Source organism: Oratosquilla oratoria, chromosome 26, assembly GCF_046742065.1.
Source record: "Oratosquilla oratoria isolate Oo_2021 chromosome 26, ASM4674206v1, whole genome shotgun sequence".
Taxonomy (NCBI): domain Eukaryota; kingdom Metazoa; phylum Arthropoda; class Malacostraca; order Stomatopoda; family Squillidae; genus Oratosquilla; species Oratosquilla oratoria.
In genome coordinates this window covers 6,951,017-6,974,477 of record NC_134802.1, presented here as the reverse complement: position 1 = coordinate 6,974,477, position 23,461 = coordinate 6,951,017, and the positions used below count along the sequence as shown (strand labels likewise).

The window sequence follows — 23,461 nt, the reverse complement described above, 5'->3', positions numbered from 1 at the left end:
TTTGCACCCAAGTATCTAAAACTATCCACTTCCTCCAGTTGCTCTCCCTTAATGCTCACTTCCAGTCTACTGCCACTTTCACCCCTTGTACATCTCATCACCTTACACTTACCCACATTTATCTTTAGCTTTCTTCTATCACATACTCTCCCAAACTCTGCCACCAACTTCCTCAATCCCTCCTCCTCCACAAGCGCAGTGTCGTCCGCAAACAACAGCTGGCTCACCTCCCACTTTTCTCCATTTTCTTTAACCATCTCCAATCCCTGACCCACTACCCTTGAATTTACCTCTCGCACCACCCCATCCATGTATAAATTGAACAGCAAGGGCGACATAATGCATCCTTGACGAAGTCCCACCTTTACCTCGAACCACTTACTCACTCCATTTCCAATCCTGACACAAGCTCTACTACTCTCATAAAAACTCTTGACAGCTCCTAGAAGTTTTCCTCCTATCCCGTATATCTGCATAACCTCCCACAGTGCCTTTCTGTCTACCCTATCATAAGCCTTTTCCAGATCCATAAAGGCCCAAAAAACATCCTTCCCCTTTCCTATAGCTTTCTCACATATCTGTCTTACCACAAAGATCTGATCTACACAACCTCTACCAGTCCTAAATCCACACTGTTCCTCACCAATTACTCCTGTTCCTCTCCTAATCCTCTCAATCAAGATCCTCCCATAAGCCTTCCCAACTACACTTAACAAGCTAATCCCTCTGAAACTACTACATTCACACTTGTCCCCTTTTCCCTTGTAAAGCGGAACTATACAGGCACTCCTCCAGTCCTCCGGCACTCTACCCTCTCTCCAGCAAACATTAAATAACCTCACCAACCAGTCCACCATCACTGTACCTCCCTTTTTCAGACATTCTGCATGGCATCCATCCAGACCAGGTGCCTTACCTGCTTTCATCATCTTAACAACTGCCTTCACCTCATCCTTCCTTATTTCTTCTCCATTCTCCCCACTGATCACTCTCATTTTCTTCGCATTTCCCACTGCAGCTATCTTTCCCTCCCTATTCTCCTTCACATTTAGCAACTCCGTAAAATACTCTGCCCATCTTCCCCTTACTGCCTTCTCTTCCATTATCATCTCTCCATCTGCACCTTTTACCTTTTCTTCTCTACTTGATTCGCCTCCTTTTCCTCCCTTAATTTCTTTCCAAAACATCTTTTTATTACATTCAAAATTTTCTGTCATACTCTTACCCCATTTCACATCTGTTCTCCTCTTTGCATCCTGTACCTTTTGCTTTACTTCTCTTTTCTTTTCTTTGTACCTCTCATATGACTCCCTCATCCTATTTTGTAACCAATCTGTGAAAGCTCGCTTCTCTTCTACAATCTTCTTTGTTTCCTTATCCCACCATTCACTACCCTTTCTTCTATTTCCCCTGTCCTTCTTGTTCCACACACCATCCTTGCACACTTTGTGACTCCCTCCTTGAACCATCCCCATTCCTCCTCCACACCTAGCTCTACTCTATCCTTTACTCCCTCCCACTCCTCCTTCAGCTTCTTTCCGTACTCCTTCTCCTTTTCCTTTTCATTCAAAGAGTTCACTCTAAGAACCTCTCTACCTTTTGTCCCTTTCCTCTTTCTCCATCTATCCTCCACTCTCAGCTTACCTTCCGCCAAAAAATGATCTGATATTCCCCCACCCTCTCCCCTTAGCACATGTATCTAGATTGTTAAAATTTAATGCTGAGAAATTTTTATACTGGTGAGTGAATACACTTCATCATTACATGATATAACACAACAAAAGGAAATATATAGTATTTTGCAAATGGCAGCATTTGTGTTTTAGCAATGTACAGGGGTCCCTCAAATAACGCGGATTCAAATAACACGGATTCAATCATACGCAGATTTTATTTCAAAACCATCTCAAATGTAGAGAACCGTTTTAAAATTCGCGCCGAGTCGGGCACGCATACGCACACACGCGGCACCATCGCAAACAATTTTACCGCCCTAACCTGTTGAAGTGTAATGTTTCTTTCGTTTGGAACACAACTAATAAGTCTGATAATGACTGCGCTTGTCGTGTCTTAATTTCTCTTATGAGGTTCTTGTTACTGGCGGTGGTGGTTTGGGAGATCAAAAACAGACATATACACGCTTACACACGTGTAGACACGCACACGTAGACAGGGACTCATACACACACGCTCATCGAAGCAACACCGCTCGTCGTCGCTCGTCGTCGCGCGACCAAGAAGGAGAGGATTTACAACGAAAAAGGAAAACCTGGTTTGTACTGTAGGGGTGGGGAGTGAATGTGAGTGCCCGAAATGGTATCTATGCAGTGCTAGTTAATTGTGTTAACTCGAAATTAGCAAAAATGAATGAAAACGGCTCGAAAGCCAGTTGCGAATCAGAGCCATCTGGAGGCAATCCACCGAACCGCGATGTAAACAATAAACAAAGCGCCACGTGTTACGACAATGACTTCTTAGGGTTTGGTAAGTACGAAAGAAAGAACTTAAGTAGATTATTAGAGATAGAGAGAGAGATGAGCAAAAATAGGACTCGGTGGGAAAATGAAATCATGGACTTAAGAAAAGAGGTCATTGGTTTAATTGATTGTTTATCTAAGACTAACCACGAAATTTCTGACCTGAAAAAAGCTAACTTGGATCTTACAAACGAAATTAAAGAAATGAAAAGAGACATAAATGAACTGAAGAATGAAAATGAAAAGAAGAAAACTAATGATAATAATAGCGAAAATCTAAAGCAAGAAGTGAACAACAAATTCCAAGAATTGACACAAAAGATCGAAGAAAACTTAGGTGGGGACAGTATCCAGGAAATTAAGAAGTGGAAAGAAAATATTGAAAATAAAGAAATTGCTTTCAAAGAAATAGTCAAGCAGCAAATGCAAGATAATGCAAAAGACACAATCATTCAAGTGATTAACGAAAAAGCAAACTGGGTCAGGGACACAGTAGATAGGAAGAAATGTATTGTGGTTTATGGGCTTAAAGAAAAACAAGGATTGGCGAGGTACATGAGAGAAAAAGAAGAAAAAGAGACAGCAGTAGAAATCCTTAATGAAATTCAGGGGGGAGATAGTGATTCAGGCACAGACTTAGAAGAGACTTACAGAATTGGTCGCTATACTAAGGATAGGAATCGACCTCTAAAGATAAAACTAAGGTCACAAGTGGTAGTAGAAGACATATTTGAAAAAGTAGGTAACTTGGCAAAGAGTGAAAAATACAATAAGATATGGATAAAAAGAGAAATGAGTACTGAGGAATTAGAAAAAGAAAGGGCGCTAAGAGAAGAAGCAAAGGAAAAAAACTTGAAAAGATCGGAGACAGAATGCAAAGAATTCCAGTGGAGAGTAATAGACTTGAGATTAAGACAATGGCGCTTCAAAACGAACAAAACAAGGGAAGAAGAAACCAGGGAGAAGGAAGAAAATTAAAAGTGGCCTATACCAACATTGACGGACTAATTTCGGGACTGAACGAACTCAATGATTATCTGTTAGAAGCAAAACCAGACATAATGGGAATTGTAGAGACTAAACTAAGAGGTGAAATACCATCCACTGTTATCGGACAAGGTTTATACAACTACTGGATAAAAAACAGGGACAAGAAACAGGGAGGGGGAATCATGTTCTTGGCCAAGAAAGACCTAAAGGTGACAAAAATTGCAGAGGGCAAAGGTAATGCTGAATTGATCATGATAAAAGTCGAAGGCAAGAATATGAAGAGTAGAAAGTTTGTGGTGACTTATGTGCCTCCAAAAACAAGCGCTTGGAAAGAAATTGAACATAAAAAAATGCTAGATGACACAAGAAAATCACTCAATGAGATACTAATGGGTAAGGGTAATCTGGTAGTTATGGGGGACTTCAATTGCAAAGAAATTTGTTGGGACAGCATGACAGTGCAAGGAGGAGATGACTCGTGGGGCAATGTACTGCTAGATATGACCATGGAGTACACAATGACCCAATGGGTCCATGAAAACACAAGGTACAGAAATAATGAAGAACCATCGAAACTAGATCTAATATTTACAACAGAGCCTGAAATAGTGCATAAAGTCCAGTATGAGACACCAATTGGAAAGAGTGACCATGTACTCATCGAAACTATACTAAAGGAAGAAATAGACATAGAGAGGAACGAAAAGCATAGGAAAGGAAGACTGAGGTACAACAAAACAGACTTTACAAAACTAAAGACATTCTTCCGGAATGCAAACTGGGAAATATTTTACAGGGAAGAAACAGCAGTGGAAGAGAAATGGAATATATTGATGGAAAACTACAATGAAGGGGTAAACAGGCATGTACCAAGACAAAAGCGAGAGAGAGAGTACATTAAATGTTGGTTCAACAAAAGATGCAGTGAGGCAAAAGACAGAAGGGACAAAGCTTGGAAAAAGTGGAGAAAAGACAAAAAACAAAGCAAATGGCAAATTTATGTTAACTATAGAAATGAGTATGTTAATGTGAGAAGAGAGGAGAAAAGGAACCATGAGAAGGATATTATAGACAAATGCAAAGAGCAACCCAAACTATTCTATCGGTATGTGAATGGTAAACTTAAAAACAAACAGGAATTGGTGAAACTATGCCAAGGAAACATAGAATACACAGAAGATTTAGAGATGGCCGAAGTCATGAACAATCACTTTAAATCTGTTTTCACCAGAGAGAAAATACCGAATTGTGACATAGACGAAAACAAGAAATCTCCCCTCATGAATGAGTTTACAGCATCACTAAAGGAAATATCAGAACATTTATCAAGGCTGGATGTCAGAAAATCACATGGCCCGGACGGTATTGCAAATTGGATTCTAAAGGAGTGCAAAGAAGAACTAACAGACAAAATACACATCTTAATAAACAGCTCACTCAAAGAAGGAAAGATACCCGAGGACTGGAAAAACGCTAACATTGTACCAATACACAAAGGAGGAAACAAAGAAGAACCCACCAACTATAGGCCAGTATCACTAACAAGCACCATTGCCAAAATTTGTGAGAAAATAATCAAGAATAGATGGGTAAAACATCTGGAAGACAATGACATATTAAACCCAAGACAATTCGGATTCAGACAAGGAAGATCATGCTCCACAAACTTAATATGCTTTTACTCAAGACTAATAGACATAGTGCAAGAAAGAAATGGATGGGCTGATTGTGCATTCCTAGACTTGCAAAAAGCCTTTGACAAAGTACCACACAGAAAACTACTAAAAAAACTGGAACACATAGGAGGAATACAGGGAAACCTACTAAAATGGATAGAGGACTTTCTGACTGGTAGAAAGATGAGAGTAGTGCTCAGAGAAAAATATTCAGACTGGAAAGAGGTGATCAGTGGAGTACCGCAAGGATCTGTGCTGGCACCAATAATGTTTGCTATCTATATGAATGACATGGATGAGGACGTGAACTGCTACATGAGCTTCTTTGCCGATGACGCCAAACTGCTAAGGAAAATAGAAACTGATGAGGACTGTGAAGCACTGCAAGAAGACCTAAATAGGGTATGGAACTGGAGTCAGAAATGGGAAGTGGACTTTAATACTAAGAAGTGTAGCATAATGGAGTTTGGAAAAAGCAAAAACAGAATATCAGGAAAATATACAATTGGAACCAAAGAAGTAAAGAAAGTAGGATCCGAAAAAGATTTGGGAGTAATTATCACGAACGACCTGTCCTATGATATACAGATTAACAAAATTGTCGGGGAGACTTACAATTTGCTAAGATCAATAAAAGTGGCGTTTACATACTTGGACGAAGACATGATGAAAAAAATATTGGTTACATTGATAAGGCCTAGATTAGAGTATGCAGCGACATTGTGGTCCCCCAGTACCAAAAAGAATATAAAGAAAATAGAAAGAATCCAAAGAGCAGCTACAAAAATGGCACCTGCACTTGCAAACCTATCATACGAAGAGAGATTGGCTAAACTGGAGTTACCGACACTGGAGCAAAGAAGAGAGAGAGGTGACCTATTGACCATCTACAGAATCATGAAAGGCACAGAGGTACTCGATAGTGAGAACTTACTTAACTGGGACAAAAGAAACACAAGAGGACATGGAAAGAAAATAAAAAAACATAGCTATAGAAGAGAACTGAAGAAAAACAGTTTTCCTCATAGAGTTTTGGACACTTGGAACAAACTGGACAATGAAATAGTATGCGCAAAAACCATTCATGAGTTTAAAAACAAACTAGACACTGCAAGATACAAAGGCGGGACAACACGAGCATAGCTCCCCTTCCCGTAAAATACAACTAGATAAAAACGTGTTAGACAACCAGTGTATGTTGTGAATGCGCGTGCGTGTACACACAAATACGAACACAGACACACGCACGTACATGCTTACTTGTACATGTTAACACAGACGCATACACGCACGCACGCACACACACACACGCCACACACACATACATACGCCACATACACACACATATACATACGCCACACACACACACAATGTGTATACGCCACATACACACACATGTGTATACGCCACATACACATATGGATATACGTCACATACACATGTATATACGCACAAACACATACATACGCCACAAACGCCACATACAAACACCACATACACGCGCGCACACACATACACACACACACACGCACGCACACACACACGTACACATACACATAAATACGGTTCTCGGTATTTAATATGGAAAGTCAGCATACGCGGATTTGGTCATACGCGGTAATTTCAGGAACCTAACCCCCGCGTTATTTGAGGGACTCTTGTACTTCCATACTGGTATGTTAAGACTGCATGGTAATATGCAGCCATTGGTATAGGGACTGTTTGAGAGTGCCTCTATGGACTGGAGTCACACATAATTTGTGTATGGTGAGAGTAAAATCTTTATTCATAGAGGAATTATGCTACATTTGCACTACAACTGTCCCTCCATTATGCTGTTCCATTGAAGTTGTCTTTCTTCTATGACTCCACCTTGTCCTATCCCCAGTGATAGGGGAAGGAAAGAATTCAGCCACCATGTTTACCATATGTGTTGTAAAAGGCAAATAAATGGGATGAGGTGATGGGCTCCTCTCTGTGTTCATCCTACAAGAACTCAAGGGGACATTAAATGTGTGCAGATGTGGTAAAGATAAGTGTATGAAATGGGAGCATGTAGTGTTGTATGATTATTTACCTATGTCTATATATAAACCCATCTGGTGGGTTCCTGTTAGTACAGGCACACCTCGGCATACGTTGTTTCAACTTACGTTGTTTCAACTTACGTCGTTTTCGAAGATACGTCGGTTTTCGAAAATGATATATGGAAAAATCAAATTCAAGTTGTCATTTTACTTGACTTTATGTCGGTCAGCCAATAATATAATCGAATCCCATAACACCAAAAAAACATTTCAAGCACATAAATTCATGATACAATAAATAAGAATAAAAGCATGTAAAATTATATTAAGATTCAGTAACTGCTAAAATACATACCATAAAGTAGTATGGCCTAGTTCACTAGAACATAAATTAGCTGATTTTCTTATTTATCGGGGCAAAAGTAGTTCCAATACTGTATCTACTGTTAGGCAGTGTCTCGATTCCCACAGTTGTTTTGGATTCTGATCTGTTTACTGAAGTTTTGTAGATTTTCTCATTAACATTCCTTTTAAGGTTTTACTTATCTTAGATAATGCTCCTGTCCACCCACAAAACATCATAGATTTTCACCCCAACATTACAGTCATATACCTCCCCCCAAACACTACGTCTCTTCTCCAGCCAGTGGATCATGGGATAATTGCTATCTTCAAGCATTACAGAATGTAGCAGCAGCATGGAATTATGTTCAGAGCACTGCTATGAATGGTGTATGGAAAAAGCTATGCCTACAATTTGTGCATGAGTTTAAGGGCTTCAATACTGTTGTCAACAAAGCTTTGGTTACAATGAGCAAAGAGCTGGATATGAATTTGGAGCAAGAGGATTTCACATATTTATTTGAAAAAGACAAGGAGTTACTGATGAACAAGGATTTGATTGAACTTCTTGAGCAACAAAAGAACGAAGAAGAGCATGTTGAACCTGAGCCACGCCATTTAATTAAAAAAAATTAGGAAGCATTTGCTCACATCAAGAAAGGTCTTGCTATGTTTGAGGATATGGATCCAAATGCTCAACAATTTTGCAAGATAATGGGGGCTTGTCATGAAGCTTTTACTCCTTATGATTTAATCCTTGAAGAAAAGATGGTTCGAGGCACTCTTGATCAGTTTTTTAACCACTTCACTCCGGGGCACATCGCACGTCTGGCAGCATTAGCTGCCTGACGTGCGATGTTGCATCATAATAATCGCATTATAAAAAATAAAGTCAGTGCTCAATCGTTCGTTCTCTTTCACCCGTGAATTTTGATAACCATAGAAAATATGATGAAGCCAGTTTAGAGAGAATGGAGGTTATGTAGGTACTACAATAAATATAAGACGCCGACGTCGGCATCATCGTGTACCCACTTGCTCCTTATGACGTCTACGTAGGCATCACCGTATGGAAGTGGTTAAACACATCGAACAACGAGAATCAGCTGATGATGTTAACGTCAACAATCCTCAGCAATCTACATCTACAATGTAAACATCAACATATTGTATGTACTGCATTGGTACATTAAATATACTTTATTTTATTTTTCACTTATTACAAAATGATTGTAAGCTTAAAAATATTGTTATTCGTTTTTTGTTTTGTTTTACCATATGTTATTGACAGTGCATTCATAAAGTACAGCACTGCAAAATAGTTTATAGTGATATAAACACCAAATTGTACGTACTGGTGAATTTAAAGTACATACCGTACATTTCCACTTATAAGACGACCCTAAAATCCAAAAATTCACCCCTTAAAATTGGGGGTCGTCTTATACTACCATTATAAAAATCAGACCTTGAATTCTACGCGAGATGACTTGGTAGGCTAACCTGCCGATAACCACCGATACACAGGAAATGATTCACATGATAAGAACTGGTAATATAGGTAATTAAACCATATTTACCTTATATATTAGTCATATCTTTATAGTAAATGGCAATTGTTAATAAATTCGAGGAATAATTCTATATCAATGAAATTACGGTACTTTTAACTATATGTAAACACATTTGACACAGCTGAAAAAATGTAAACATCGAGCACTGGTTGCGTTCATAGCAACCTTTTTCTTTCGCTAACTTTACAGTAATTTTTAAGACTGAAAATAAAAAATTTGGATTACAGTACTTAAAACGTTTATTTATCCATAAAAATATATTACAGTAGTTGCATTTAAAACAGAAAATTTAAAAATTATAAAATTATAAAACTTAATTTCTAATCATCATCAATATTACACATCATACGTATTTCTAAAACCTTTATTTTCAATCAAATTACATTACATTACATTTAAAACTTAAAACATTATAAAACTTTATTTCTTTATTTATTTAAACAAAACCCTTCAAACTCGTCACAATCATCACTTTCTGTTTCGAAAAGTTGTTCGAGCATATCACAAGATTCCTCAAATATGCCGTCATTGTAGGGATCCCAGTCCGGTTCCGGTGAGTCGGCTTCGGCTTCGTCATCACTTTCATACAATAAATCATCTTCAGTGCCATCCATGGCATTAGAGATTCGTGCCAACCGTGTTTTAGAATTCGCTGTTATATGACTCCTAAACATATCCTAGACCAACAAACTGCGTTCATTTCTCATGCCACCTGGCCGTTGTGTGCGGTGGAGTGAGCTACGTCGAACCAGGAACATAAACAAATCATTTTTGTTAGTTGACGTGTGTTCTCAGAAAATCATGATACATGGTTTGCTTTATTTCATTAATTTTGAATTTATAAGGATACAGTAATTCATCTGGTATAAGGATACAGTTAAGTAATGAGAAAGAAAAAGGAAAAAGCTGAAAAAAACAGCTGATAAACGTAATCAAAATTCTTTTTGTACGGTAGGTTTGATACACTGATGCTTTTGTAATTTAGCAGTCGTCTTACACTACCAATATGAGATAAATTAATAAAAATTTGCTCTAATTTTGTACCTCGTCTTATACAAAGGTCGTCTTATACACGGAAATATACGGTGTGTATATATATATATAATATATATATATATATATAGTTTACTTTATTACAGAATGATAAATACATGTTATGTTTGGAAATTTAAATTAGGTTTTTATTAACCTTGTCTTATCGAAAATGCATTCATAAGTAAAATACAGTACTGGGGAATGACTATAACCTATTAGCAGTTTAGCCTAGGCTACACAAGGCCTACCTAGCCTACATATAAGCAAATTAAACTTATGTAATTTTTCAACATATGTCGTGTCTCCTAGAACCAATTAACAACTTTAGGTGAGGTATACCTGTATGTTTATAGTCCCAGCCAAATGGGTTGATGTTTTCCCATGCTTTTGGGTGCAGGATGCTGTATGAATTAGTTTCTTGTCAGTGGCGAGCTAGAGAGCACACGGTCTTTTTTTTATAGATTATATTTACAATTGCTGCGACTTTTATTTAATCCGCCATTATATGATGGTGGCAGCAATAAAAAAATATATATATATATATATACTAAAGGCTTTTTTCCTCCTTACATGGGGGTAGCCAAAAAGAAAAAGGCATAGAAAACACTCCCACCCATTCCATCCCCTACATATTCCATTCCCCTCCACCCTCCTTCCTCTCATCTTGGCACCTGCTGGATGACGGGTCATTCCTGCATCCTGTCCACTGTCCTGGGTCGGAACCAGTGTCACAAGACACAGCACATCCACAGCAAGGCTGCTTCATTAATTTGGTGACCCCTCTATCCGTCCCCTCATGCTGAAAAGGAGATGGGGAGAAATCCCTTCGGGCTGTGTCAAATTATTTCTCATAATACTTCCTCACCCCCCATCCCCCACCCTTTCCCCCTCATGTACCACTGCATCATCCATACACAACCCCTCTCCATTCACCCCTATCTTCTGTCCTCTCCCGTCTTTCCTCAATAGACATACCTCTCTTTTGTAATGCCCCTTTTACCCCATCCTAGGATGCCCCTCATATTCACTCCTTCCTCCTCTGCCTTCCACACTCCTTTTACTAATCTTTCTTCACTCATTCTTTCCATGTGTCCAAACCATCCCAATACTCTTTCATCAACCCTATTTCCCAACTCCTTCACCTCCCCTGTTCTCCTTCTCACCTCCTCATATCTCACTCTATCTAGCCTAGTAACCCCTATCATACTTCTCATTTCAAACACATTCAAACTCCTTCTCTCTTCCTCTCTCATGTTCCATGTTTCTGCCCCATACAGTGCTGTTGGCACAATCACTCCTTCATACAGTCTCCTCTTAGCATCCATTCCCAAATGTCTATTCCTCATTACACTTTTTTAATCCACCAAGGCAACATGACTTCTATAGTAAGCTTGAGGATTTGTGTTCCAATACCACAGACTTTCTGAACAAAGAAGTGATTATAACTGGCGACTTGAATACTCATGTAGAATCAACCTCGAATACTCTGCATAATGCGCTAAAGTCATTCTGTTCAATGAATGATCTGAAACAAATTATCACAGAACCCACCAGAGTATGTGCCACTGCTAATTCTGTTATTGATCTTATTTTGGTATCAGATGTTCAGAAAATATGTTCTAGTGGAGTAATTGATATTGGTTTGAGTGACCATAGAGCAACGTATTGTATCAGGAAAGTTTCCAAACAACAAATCAATCAGCATAAAACCATAAAAGTTCGTTCTCTTAAGCATTACAGCAAGGAATTGTTCTGCGAAAGGTTGTCCACGGTTAACTGGTTTTCAGTCCTCAATTGTACAGATGTTGATCAAGCTTGGAATAATTTTAAAGCACTGTTCTTGGGGGTATTAGACAATTTACCTCCAGTAAAATCAATCAGAATAAAACAACATTCCGAGCCATGGTTTTCTGGTGACATCTTGAAAATGATCAACAGGAGAGATAAGGCTTTAAAAGAGTATAAGAAAACAAAAGATCAATCTTTTTTCGCTATGTATAAGAAGTTACGGAACGAGGTTCAGGTTATGGTAGACAGAGCTAAAACAAAAACAAAAACAATCCCAAAAAACTATGGCAAACAATCAAACAGTTAGGTTCTTCCAAAAATCTAAAATCCAAAAGTAGTAACATTGGTCTTAATGTTAATGGGATCGTTACTTTCGACAAAGTAGCGGTGGCTCAAAAATTTAACTCCTTTTTCACCACCATTGCTACCACCCTCGTAAATAATTTACCAGTACCTTCAGGTCATTTTGGCCAAGAACACATTAATAATTATTATTGGAATCAGGGTGTATCCTATGACACCTTTGCTCTGTCTACGGTTGCTAATGTAGATGTGTATAAAATGTTGAAGACTGTTAACAGGTCTAAGGCTATCGGACTAGATAATATTCCAGCCAGATTTGTGAATGACTCAGCTGAGCAGATTACTCCCTGTATCACTCACATAATCAATACTTCGATTCAACAGGGCAAAGTTCCCAAAGATTTTAAATTAGCAAAAGTTACTCCTTTGTACAAGAAGGGTAGCAAAACAGATTCTGGTAACTATAGGCCAGTCTCAGTGTTTGGTATTATATCGAAGGTCTTGGAAAGAGTTGTTTATAATCAGGTTTATGAATACATTCAAAGCAATAACTTGTTCTATGATTTACAATCAGGCTTTCGAAAATCATATTCTACTGATGCATGTTTGATCAATTTGACTGATTACATCAAAGGTGAAATTGACAGAGGTAATTACTGTGGAATGGTTATGCTAGATCTCCAGAAAGCCTTTGATACTGTAAATCATGATATTCTATTATTCAAACTACAAGCGTTAGGCTTCAAATCAGATGTTGTTAATTGGATGAGGTCTTATCTAACAGGTCGAGAACAGATTGTGAATGTAAATGGTTCAACATCAAAAGCAGCAAAAATAACATGTGGTGTCCCACAGGGTAGCATTTTAGGTCCGCTGTTGTTTCTTTTGTATGTGAATGACATGAAAGCTGCTGTGAACTGTAAACTGCTGTTGTATGCCGATGATTCAGCCTTACTAGTTTCTGGCAAAGATGTAAATAGGATTGAGACGTTACTCAGTGAAGAGTTATTGAATGTCAGCAAGTGGTTGATGGATAACAAATTGTCTCTACATCTAGGTAAAACAGAATCCATTCTCTTTGGCTCCAATCAAAAACTCAAAAATGCTCCCAACTTCAACATCCAATGTAATGATACTAGTATTCAACCTAGGTCTGTTGTCAAATATCTTGGAACAGAAATTGATCAAAATGTGTCGGGAGAAGTTATGGCACAAAAAATAATTAAAAGGGTCAGCTCCAGAACAAAATTTTTGGCAAGAATACAAAAATACCTAGATGTAGAGACAATGAAGTTACTAGCTTCGGCCCTGGTTCAGTGTCATATTGACTATGCTTGTTCTTCCTGGTATAGCAACCTATCTAAAAAATCTAAGAGTAATCTTCAAATATGTCAAAACAAACTAATCAGGACCGTTTTGAAAATTCATCCACGTACTCATCTAGATTATACGCATTTTAAACTGTTAAATTGGTTACCTGTTGAGAAACGTGTTGCTCAGTTAAAGCTTAATCAAGTTCACCAAATTGTGAACGACTCTTGTCCCAGTTATTTGTCAGATACGTTTACACTTGTCAGAAATGCTCGTTCCCTGAGAACTCGTTCTAGTAGGTCATCTGTCATTGTACCTAGGTTTAATAGTTCGTTAGGGAAAAGTACTTTCAAATACACTGGTGCTATTGCTTGGAACTCTTTACCGACCAACATTCAATCAATTGTATCTAAAAGTAGTTATAAAAAATCAGTTAAATGTTATCTTTTAGACACTGTTCTCTCTGAAGAAAATAGTTTATATGTTTAATTTACACTTATAATCCTAATTTACACTTCGTATAACCTAGCGTTTCTATGATAATTCTTTCCTAATTGTAATATGAGGACCACAGTGGAAATAAGTCTTTTGATTTTCTGTGCCATCCTCGGATGTACAATTATATATACTGTGTATAATATTGAGTCTTGTATGTATTGTATTTATTGTATGTATGATTGTATCCGAATAAAATTCAATTCAATTCAATTCACACGCTTCTTTCAATCTACATTCTACCTCCAACCCCACTCCTCCTTTTCCTGCCACATTCGCACCCAAGTATCTAAAACTATCCACTTCCTCCAGTCTCTCTCCCTTAATGCTCACTTCCAGCCTGCTGTCACTCTATCCCCTTGTCCATGTCATTCACATAGCAAACATTATTGGAGCTAGTACTGACCCCTGTGGGATGCCACTACTCATTTCTTCCCATTTTGAATATATGTCTCTGAGCATCACTCTCATTATTCTTCCATGTAGGAAATCCTCCATCCAATTCAATAGTTTTCCATCATATGCCTCCTATGGTTTCCAGTTTATATAGCAATTTTCTGTGTGTTACCTTATCAAATGCCTTTTGTAAGTTCAGGAAGGCACAGTCTGCCCAGCCATCCCTTTCTTGCAATATATCTATCAATCTTGAATCCAAATTGCCTCGGTTTCAGTGTATTGTTCTCCAGATATTTTGTCCATCTATCTTTGATGATTCTCTCACAAATTTTAACTATTGTACTCATTAGGGACACCAGTCTATAATTTGTTGGGTCTTCCTTATTTCCCCCATTATATATTGGCACTATATTGGCATTTTTCCGGTCTGTCCCTTCGCATGGTGCTTTAAGCCCATTGCTATCTGTGCACTGCTAGTGTTCACGTCTCTCTCCACTGTCCTCTCTCGGTGCCTTTCCACATTTTATATCGGCTTCCAAGTGCCCTTTGACTTCTGTAGCAAGTGGCAGTACACTGAAGAGATCTAGAAAGACCTTGACCCAAGAGCAAAAGCTAGAAGTCTTGGAGAGAATTGATAAGAGGTAGAAAATTTCAATGATTGGAAACACATTGAAGTTGAATGAGAGCACAATTAGGAGCATAAGGATTAAAGCTGATTGAATTCGTGCCACTGCTGGAGCAGGAACTCCATTGAATGGTTGTAAATCTACATATGGTTGTCCTGTGGAGGTGCAGTGTATGGAGAAAATGTTGAGGCAAACAATGAAAATCATTGAAGGAAATTATCCAAATATGGAGGGAAGCACTGCAGTTATCAGTTTAGTGATGAGAAAAATGGTCTGCTATGAAGCGTTGCTGAAGGAAAAGAAGAAAAAAATATATATATAACAGAATTTTTGCTTGGGTGTGAGACAGAGGTGGAGTCAGAGGTAGGATGGTCCAGTGATCGGGAGGCACAAGTGGAGTCGGAGGCAGTTACCCAGTGACTGAGATAATATGAAGCTATGTAATGGAACAGCTTAATATAAACATATACAAGTAAGCAATAGTAAAACTTAACTTCTTCTTTGTAAGTTTGATATCCCACAACTCATATCCTTGAACTTAATGTCAGCTGAATGCAATACTCCAGACTAAGTATGTACTGTACAGTTTAGTTCTGTAATCATGTTCACTTTATGCAATTTTTACGTTATGCAATCCCTTCAGGAACGCATCCCTCGCATAAATCGAGAAATCCTTGTATATACTATATACCTGGTATATATAATATACCGTATTTTACGGCTTGCAAGACGCTGCATCTTGGAAGACGCACCCTAATATTTGAAAGAAATTTCTAAGAAAAAAAAAAGAAGTAATTCTCATACAAGAACACATTCACCACATACCCAACCACTGAACACAAAAACATAAGAAGCAAGGACGACACATATTGGACGTATTGTTTACATTACGAAATCACTTGTCCGATTTTGTTTGTATGACGATGATACTGGTTGGTGATTAGTAAATATACTATACATTTTTCATTGTCCAAGGGTGGTTTTATTTTCATAAAAATAAGATAAAAATGTAAAAAATATGGATGTAGATATATAAAACTCAACTGCCGAATCATTTTTTCGGTAGGCGGTGGTCCAAAGTGTCTTTCTGCTGCTCTTTTACAGTGTTCTTTGGCATATCGTATAACTTGTAGCTTGTACGCGATAGTATAACTAAACCGTTTTGATGAACTAGCCATGGGTGATAATTTCCAGGACAAAAAATCTTATGACATGTGTGATAGCCTGGTGGTAACTGATAAAGGCACCTGGCATTTGCATGCGTTCGTGTGTATGTGTGTTGCTATGAGACGAGGGAACGGCCCGTTTTCTCCACACGCTGAGTAGGCTTCAGGAAGGATTATGGTATTGGAAATACTTGTAACAGCTAACTACTGAGTTTATGTAATATAAAAGGTTGAATTAAATTGTACTTAAAGCTCAGTTCATAGGACTACGTCAGGAGCTTCAGCTTACAGATTGGGAGGCAAAATTAAACGAAAGACCTGTAGATCAGATGTGGGAAATATTTCAAAATACGCTCACTAAGATGATTCAAATTTACATTCCTTTTAAGGACAGACGTCCCCCAAATCAGGCTCGCCCAAAGTGGCTCGACAAAGAAACTGAAAAAAGTATTGCTAAAAAGAGACTGGCTTATAAGAAATATAAGTGCTCGGGTGCATCTAATGACTATGAAAGTTATGTATCAATACAGAGAGATTTAAAAAAGACAATAAGAAAAAGAAAACGACAATATGAAATGAACATCGCTGATAAATCCAAAGAGAATCCCAAAGAATCCTATAGTTACATTAGAGATAAAAAGGTTGTTAGGAATCACATTGGTCCACTATTATCTGCTGACGGTCAACTTGAATATTCAAATGAAGGAATGTGTAATATCTTAAACAACTATTTTAGCTCGGTATTCGTAAACGAAACACCTCAAAGTGAATTCCAAACTGAAACCTGTGAAAAGTCTGGGGTAAACTTACTACGGTAAATATAACAAAAGAAAAAATTAAAAGGTGTATAGACAAACTCAAAGTTAATAAAACACCAGGGCCTGACGGTTGGTATCCAAGAATCTTAAAGGAAATGAAAAATGAGAATGTTGTTCCATTAGAAATAATTTTCAAGAAATCCATCATATCCGGAGATGTCCCAAGAGAATGGAAGCTAGCTAACATTACTCCCATATTCAAAAAAGGTGACAAAAAGAAACCAAATAACTATAGGCCTATAAGTTTGACTTCAATCGTAGGAAAAATAATGGAAACTATCATCAGAGATGCTATCGAACATCATTTAGAAAGTTTGATAAATGATAGCCAGCATGGTTTCAGACGGAAACGTTCTTGCGTGACTAACTTACTCGAATTCTACAACACAGTTATCTCGAATTATGACAAAAGAAACAATATAGATTTAATATATCTAGACTTTGCAAAAGCTTTTGATACTGTCCCACACGAAAGACTACTTACTAAATTAGCTTTGCATGGAATAAGTGGTAGCCTATTAGGTTGGACTAGTAATTGGTTGAATGGTCGAAAACAGAGAGTTGTTTTAAATGGAAAAACTTCTGGATGGAAAAGTGTTGCAAGTGGAGTTCCTCAGGGTTCCATTCTTGGGCCACTTCTATTCATAGTATATATAAATGATATAGACCATGGACTAAAATCTACTGTTTCCAAATTTGCTGATGATACAAAACTGTGCGGAGTGGCAAATGATCACTCAAACCAATTAGATATTCAAGAAGATTTAGATAAATTACAGCAATGGTCTGAAAAGTGGCTAATGAAAATTAACACAAGTAAATGCAAGGTAATGCACATAGGTAAAAATAACAGTAAGTACGATTACAAGATATTTGGAAATTCGTTAACAAAAGTGGATAGTGAAAAAGATCTCGGCGTAATTATCAGTAACGACCTCAAATCATCCTAGCAGTGTATTTCAGCCTCTGAGAAAGCAAATAAGATTCTGGGACTGATTGCGCGATCTTTTGATTTCAAAAGTCCATCATTCATTAACATATATACATACATACATATACCAAGGCTTTTTTCCCCTTACAAGGGGGGGGTAGCCAAAAAGAAAAAGGCATAAAATCATTCCCACCCATTCCATCCCTGAATACACTCCACACCCCTCCACCCTCCCTCTTATCTTAGCACCTCCTGGATGACGGGTCATCCCTGCACCTTGTCCACTGCCCTGGGTCAGAAACAGTGTCGCAAGACACAGCACATCCACAGCAAGGCCGCTTCATTAAATCAGCGACCCCCCCTCTCCGTCCCCCCATTGCATAAAAGGAGAGGACGGGGAAAAATCCCTTCGGGCTGCGTCAAATTTTGCTCACACATACTACCTCACCCCCCATCCACCTGCCCATTCCACCTCATGCAATCACAACATCATCCATATACAACCATTCTCCATCCACCCCTGTCTTCTGTCCTCTCCCGTCCTTCCTCAACAGACATTCCCCTCTTCCCCAAAGCCCCCTTCACCCCATCCATCCACCTCATCCCCGTCTGGGGTATTGGCTGCATGTTATTGTGGCAAAGTAGCATGCAGTTGATACTTTAGGGTCTATATGGGGTGCCCCTATGGACCAGAGCCACACATCATTTTGTCTATGATAGAGGAAAACTCTGTTCATAGAGAAATTATGACACTTTTATACTACGACTGTCCCTCCATTATGCTGTCCTCCAACCCCTTGTTGCTGTCCTGTACCATTTCTCTGAGTATTCCTTTTCTGTGGTGGGGGAAAAGAATACTGACACCAAGTATTCCCACTTGGATCGTAAGAGGCGAGAAGAAAGGGATGGGGATTGGGACTAGGCATCCTTCTCTTGTAGCCCCACAGGGGAAATTCCTAAAAGAAAAAGAGTCCACTCATTAACAAGCTATATAAATCGTTAGTTCGTCCACAGTTGGAATATGCTGTTTCCGTATGGTCACCGAATCTCATTAAAGACATTGACAGACTGGAAAAAGTACAATGGTGAGCCACAAAACTGATTCCAAATATCAAAAATAAATCATACGAAAATCGACTAAAACGCATGAATCTGTTTTCCCTAAAAAAGCGTAGACTCAGAGGTGACTTGATACAGGTCTTTAAGATTTTAAAGGGAATTGACAACATCAAAAGTGACAAAATTTTCACATTGAATGAGAATCAGACAAGAAACAATGGTCTCAAACTGTCCGGAAATAGATTAAATTTGGAAGTAGGTAGAAACAACTTTGCCAACCGTGTAGTTAATGGATGGAATAAACTTCCTGCACAGGTAGTGCAATGTAGTTCAGTTCGAAGCTTTAAGAATCATTTAGATAAATACCTAAGTAAGATGCTGTAATAATTATAATTTATCTTATATTATTTGTTTTTGTTTTGTTATCATTTGTCTTTCAAATTTTCATTTATTATTAGTTATATGTCAATTTATTATTATTTACTATTTACCTGTTTGTTTATTATTTAACTATACCTATGCATTTATTTATATATTTTATTTGTTATTTACATTGTTATAGTTTTTATTTATTATTTTATTATTAATATGATTTTTTTTCACATCCAACCTAGATATGGATCAAAAGGTCTCCTGTCGGCATGCTCCGCCTTTGTAATCCTTTGACTCAACATACAAATCCAGGTCGCTATCGGTCAAGTGTCCAAGCTTACATGAGCCTGGGTGTTGCCTTGCAATACAACATTCGTCTTGGAAGACGCATTAGCATTTTTCAGGGTATTTTTTAGGAAAAAAAAGTGTGTCTTGTAAATGATAACAGATAAATAATAATGATTGAAAAAATAAAATGGCAGGCATTATAACATTTTGTTTAGGTGTTTGTCTAAATGAATCTTGAAACTTTGAACAGTAATACATTGCATTGCCTCTGCAGGAAGTTTATTCCATTCATTTACTACACACTTGGCAAAGTTGCTTCCACCCACTTCCAAATCAAATCTACTTCCTGACACTTTTACACCATCAGTTCTTGTCTGATTTGCATTTAATGTTAAGATCTCATCACTTTTAATGTCAATTCCCTTTAGAATCTTAAAGACCTGTATAAAATTATCCTTGAGTCCATGCTTTTTAGGGAAAATAGATTCATGTGTTTTAGTAAATTTTTGTATGATTTATTTCTGATATTTGGAATCAGTTTTGTGGCTCACCATTGTACTTTTTTCAATCTGTCATTGTCTTTAATGAGATTCAGTGACCATGCAGAAACAGCATATTCTAAATGTGGATAAACTAACAATTTATTTAGCATGTTGATGACAGATGGACTTTTAAAATCAAAAGAATGTACAATCAGTCTTGGAATTTCTTTTGCTTTCTCTAAGGGAGATATACACTACTTAGATGATTTGAAATCAATACTGACAATTACACTGCAATCCTTTTCACTATTCACTATTGTTAACAAATTTCCAAATGTCTTGTAATCACACTTATCATTATTTTTACCTATGTGCATTTACATTTACTTGGGTCAGATTTTATTAGCCAGTTTTCAGACCATTGCTCTAGTTTATCTAAATCTATTTGAATATCTAATTGGTTTAAATAATAACTTTTGTTAATGAATTTCCAAATAAATTGTAATTATACTTGTTACTTTTACCTATGTGCATAACTAACATTTACTTGGGTCAAATTTCATTTGCCACTTTTCAGACCATTGCTGTAGTTTATCTAAATCATCTTGAATATCTAATTGGTTTAAGTGATCATTTTCCATTCTGCACAGTTTTGTATCATTAGCAAATTTGACAACACATTTCAATCCATGGTTTCTATCATACATAATATGAATAGAAGTGGTCCAAGAACAGAATCCTGAAGAACTCCACTCATAAAGTTTTTCCATCTAGAATTTTTGCCATGAAGAAAAACTCTCTGTTTATGATTGTTTAACCACTTGGAATAGCTTAGGAAGTGATATAGCCCAAGCTCAAACAATACACTAGTTCAAATCTAAATATGATAATTGGAAATCAGGGGTATAGATTAAGTTGGAACTTTACATGAATTTTAATCTAGTTATGATAAAAACTTAGAGAATAGCAGATGGGACCCAATGATTGTTGCTCCTTTCCTTTATACTATAATTAGGTACATACTACATAGCAGAATACCCACACATGCTAAGAAACAACAAAATAACATCCAAATACCTATATCACACAAATACTCTCTTCTCTTCCTGCACAACCATCAGACACCAGCCTCCAGAAGCATATCCTTGATATTACTCACTGCTCCATCAATAAACTTGATGACAATACACTGCTGAATGCCATTCCCCCTGGTATCCATCCCTCTGAATCTTCTCTCCCCTGAAAGGACAGAGTCCACCTGGCCAGACTGCAGCATAACCACCATCCAGCCCTTCAGAACTACCACATGATGCTGGATGACCACATTGCAGATAACTGTCCAAGATACAACACTTCACCTGATAATATATATAATACATTATGGAAGACTGCATTGTACACAGTTGTGCATATCAACAACACAGTATATGCTCTGTAAGGGATTTTTGAGAAAACCCCTTTCTTTCTGTGGCATTCGTCAGGAAGACAGGGCTGCTCAGCCAATCTAGGGAACAACAAAAACAACACTCTTGTAGAACATCAGTCACTCATAAATAAACATAATCTCTCTGTAGTTCTATTTTCTGTGTCACTGGATAGCTAATGGAGGAGAGTTGCTGATTGTTAACTTTCCTTGTTAAAAAAGTGAAAAAAAAAAAGATAAATTGATGTCATATGTCTTGTCCAGATACTGTGTGATAATTTCTTCAGGCAACACTTCTAAATGGAAATAAAACTGTTGATAGATTTTGAAATGGGTATTGGGAAATGGTTTTCTCAGACACACATCACACATGACCACCCTTAGCAGGTACCTATCATTGGTCTTGAGAACTTTTGCTGTATCCCTATTACAGTAATAGGTGCTAGTTTAGTAGTTAATCAGCATTTGAAATATCTAAAGAATAAAATTTCAAGTAGTTTTTAGTTCAGAGAATTATATGTACTACCGTTATGAGGTAAGGTTTTTGCATCAGTAATGAGATTATTTACAAATTTTTTTTATGAAGGTGCATGATTATTGTTTATAATTTCAGATACGCACCCTCACCCACAACCTTCTTTCAAGGAATGAGGTAGATTTTGGCCAGCATTCACAGTTACTTACTAACAGTGCTTTGCCTGCAAGTCATGTCTGGGAATTACTTAATGCAACAGGAGGACTTGTAGAGCCAATGTGGGAACCCCAGCCAGGAGGAGTATATGTTGTTAACCTCTCCATTAATGGTGATTATTCATGTATTTACCTAATTTAATTGACCTAATTGTAATATATAGCATTGGATCTATGCTCATGGAGTGTCTCTTTGTTCTCCATCTATCAAACTTGACTTTAAATTATGTTGTCTGCCTTGATTTTTTCTTCAAATGTATTTCCCAAATTAACACATACATACATACAGAAAATTGTATTTAATATCTTTCAGACATTTAATTGTGAGTGTTTTGCTTTATCCTAAAGATAACCATCATATCACCCTTTCTCTTCTTTCTTAATATTGACAATCTTACCTTTCTTCATATGTTTTGTCATCCAGGCTAGGGATTATTTTAGTTGCTCTTCTTTGTATTCTCTCTGTTTTACTTGTGTCTTTCTGTGTGTGGTGGTGGTATTTACCTGATTGTAGTATACAGGAAAGGAGCAATGCTCGTTGGGTCCTGTCTCCTATTCTATAATTTTCTAACATACCTAGACTCAAATTCATATATAACTTCAACTCTATATCCTTGATTTCCAATTATCATATTTAGATTTGCATACATGTATTGTTTGGGCTTGGGCTATATCACCTTGTAAGCTATTCCACATATGCATCTGTATGGAAAACTATATTTCTTCATACACTTTAGACATGTGATCTCTCTTAATTTACTCCCATGACCTCGTAAAACCCTCACATCTTTAATCAGGAAATCTCTTCTGTCAGTGCAGTCTATCCCCTTTAGTGATCTGAATCATATGATCAAAGGATTACAAAGGATTACAAAGGCGGAGCATGCCGACAGGAGACCTTTTGATCCATATCTAGGTCGGATGCAAAAAAAAAAAAAATTCAAATTAATAATAAATAAAAACTATAATAATGTAAATAACAAATAAAATACATAAATAAATGCATAGGTATAGTTAAAATAATAAACAAACAGGTAAATAGTAAATGATAATAAATTGACATATAACTAATAATAAATGAAAATCAGACAGACAAATTATAACAAAACAAAAACAAATAATATAAGATAAATTATAATCATTACAGCATCTTACTTAGGTATTTATCTAAATGATTCTTAAAGCTTCGAAC

At 37.2% G+C, this 23,461-nt stretch overlaps 1 protein-coding gene across 13 annotated transcripts in view; it reads left to right on the top strand.

Annotated features, from left to right (window-relative positions):
• LOC143039374 (uncharacterized) overlaps positions 1 to 23,461 on the top strand; it is a 1,426,499-nt gene that overhangs the window by 799,594 nt on the left and 603,444 nt on the right. For all 13 annotated transcript variants that reach the window (XM_076209287.1, XM_076209284.1, XM_076209291.1 and 10 more), the window contains one exon: positions 22,193 to 22,382. In XM_076209287.1, coding sequence (XP_076065402.1) covers positions 22,193 to 22,382 — 190 coding nt within the window. The remainder of the gene's footprint in view (positions 1 to 22,192; positions 22,383 to 23,461) is intronic.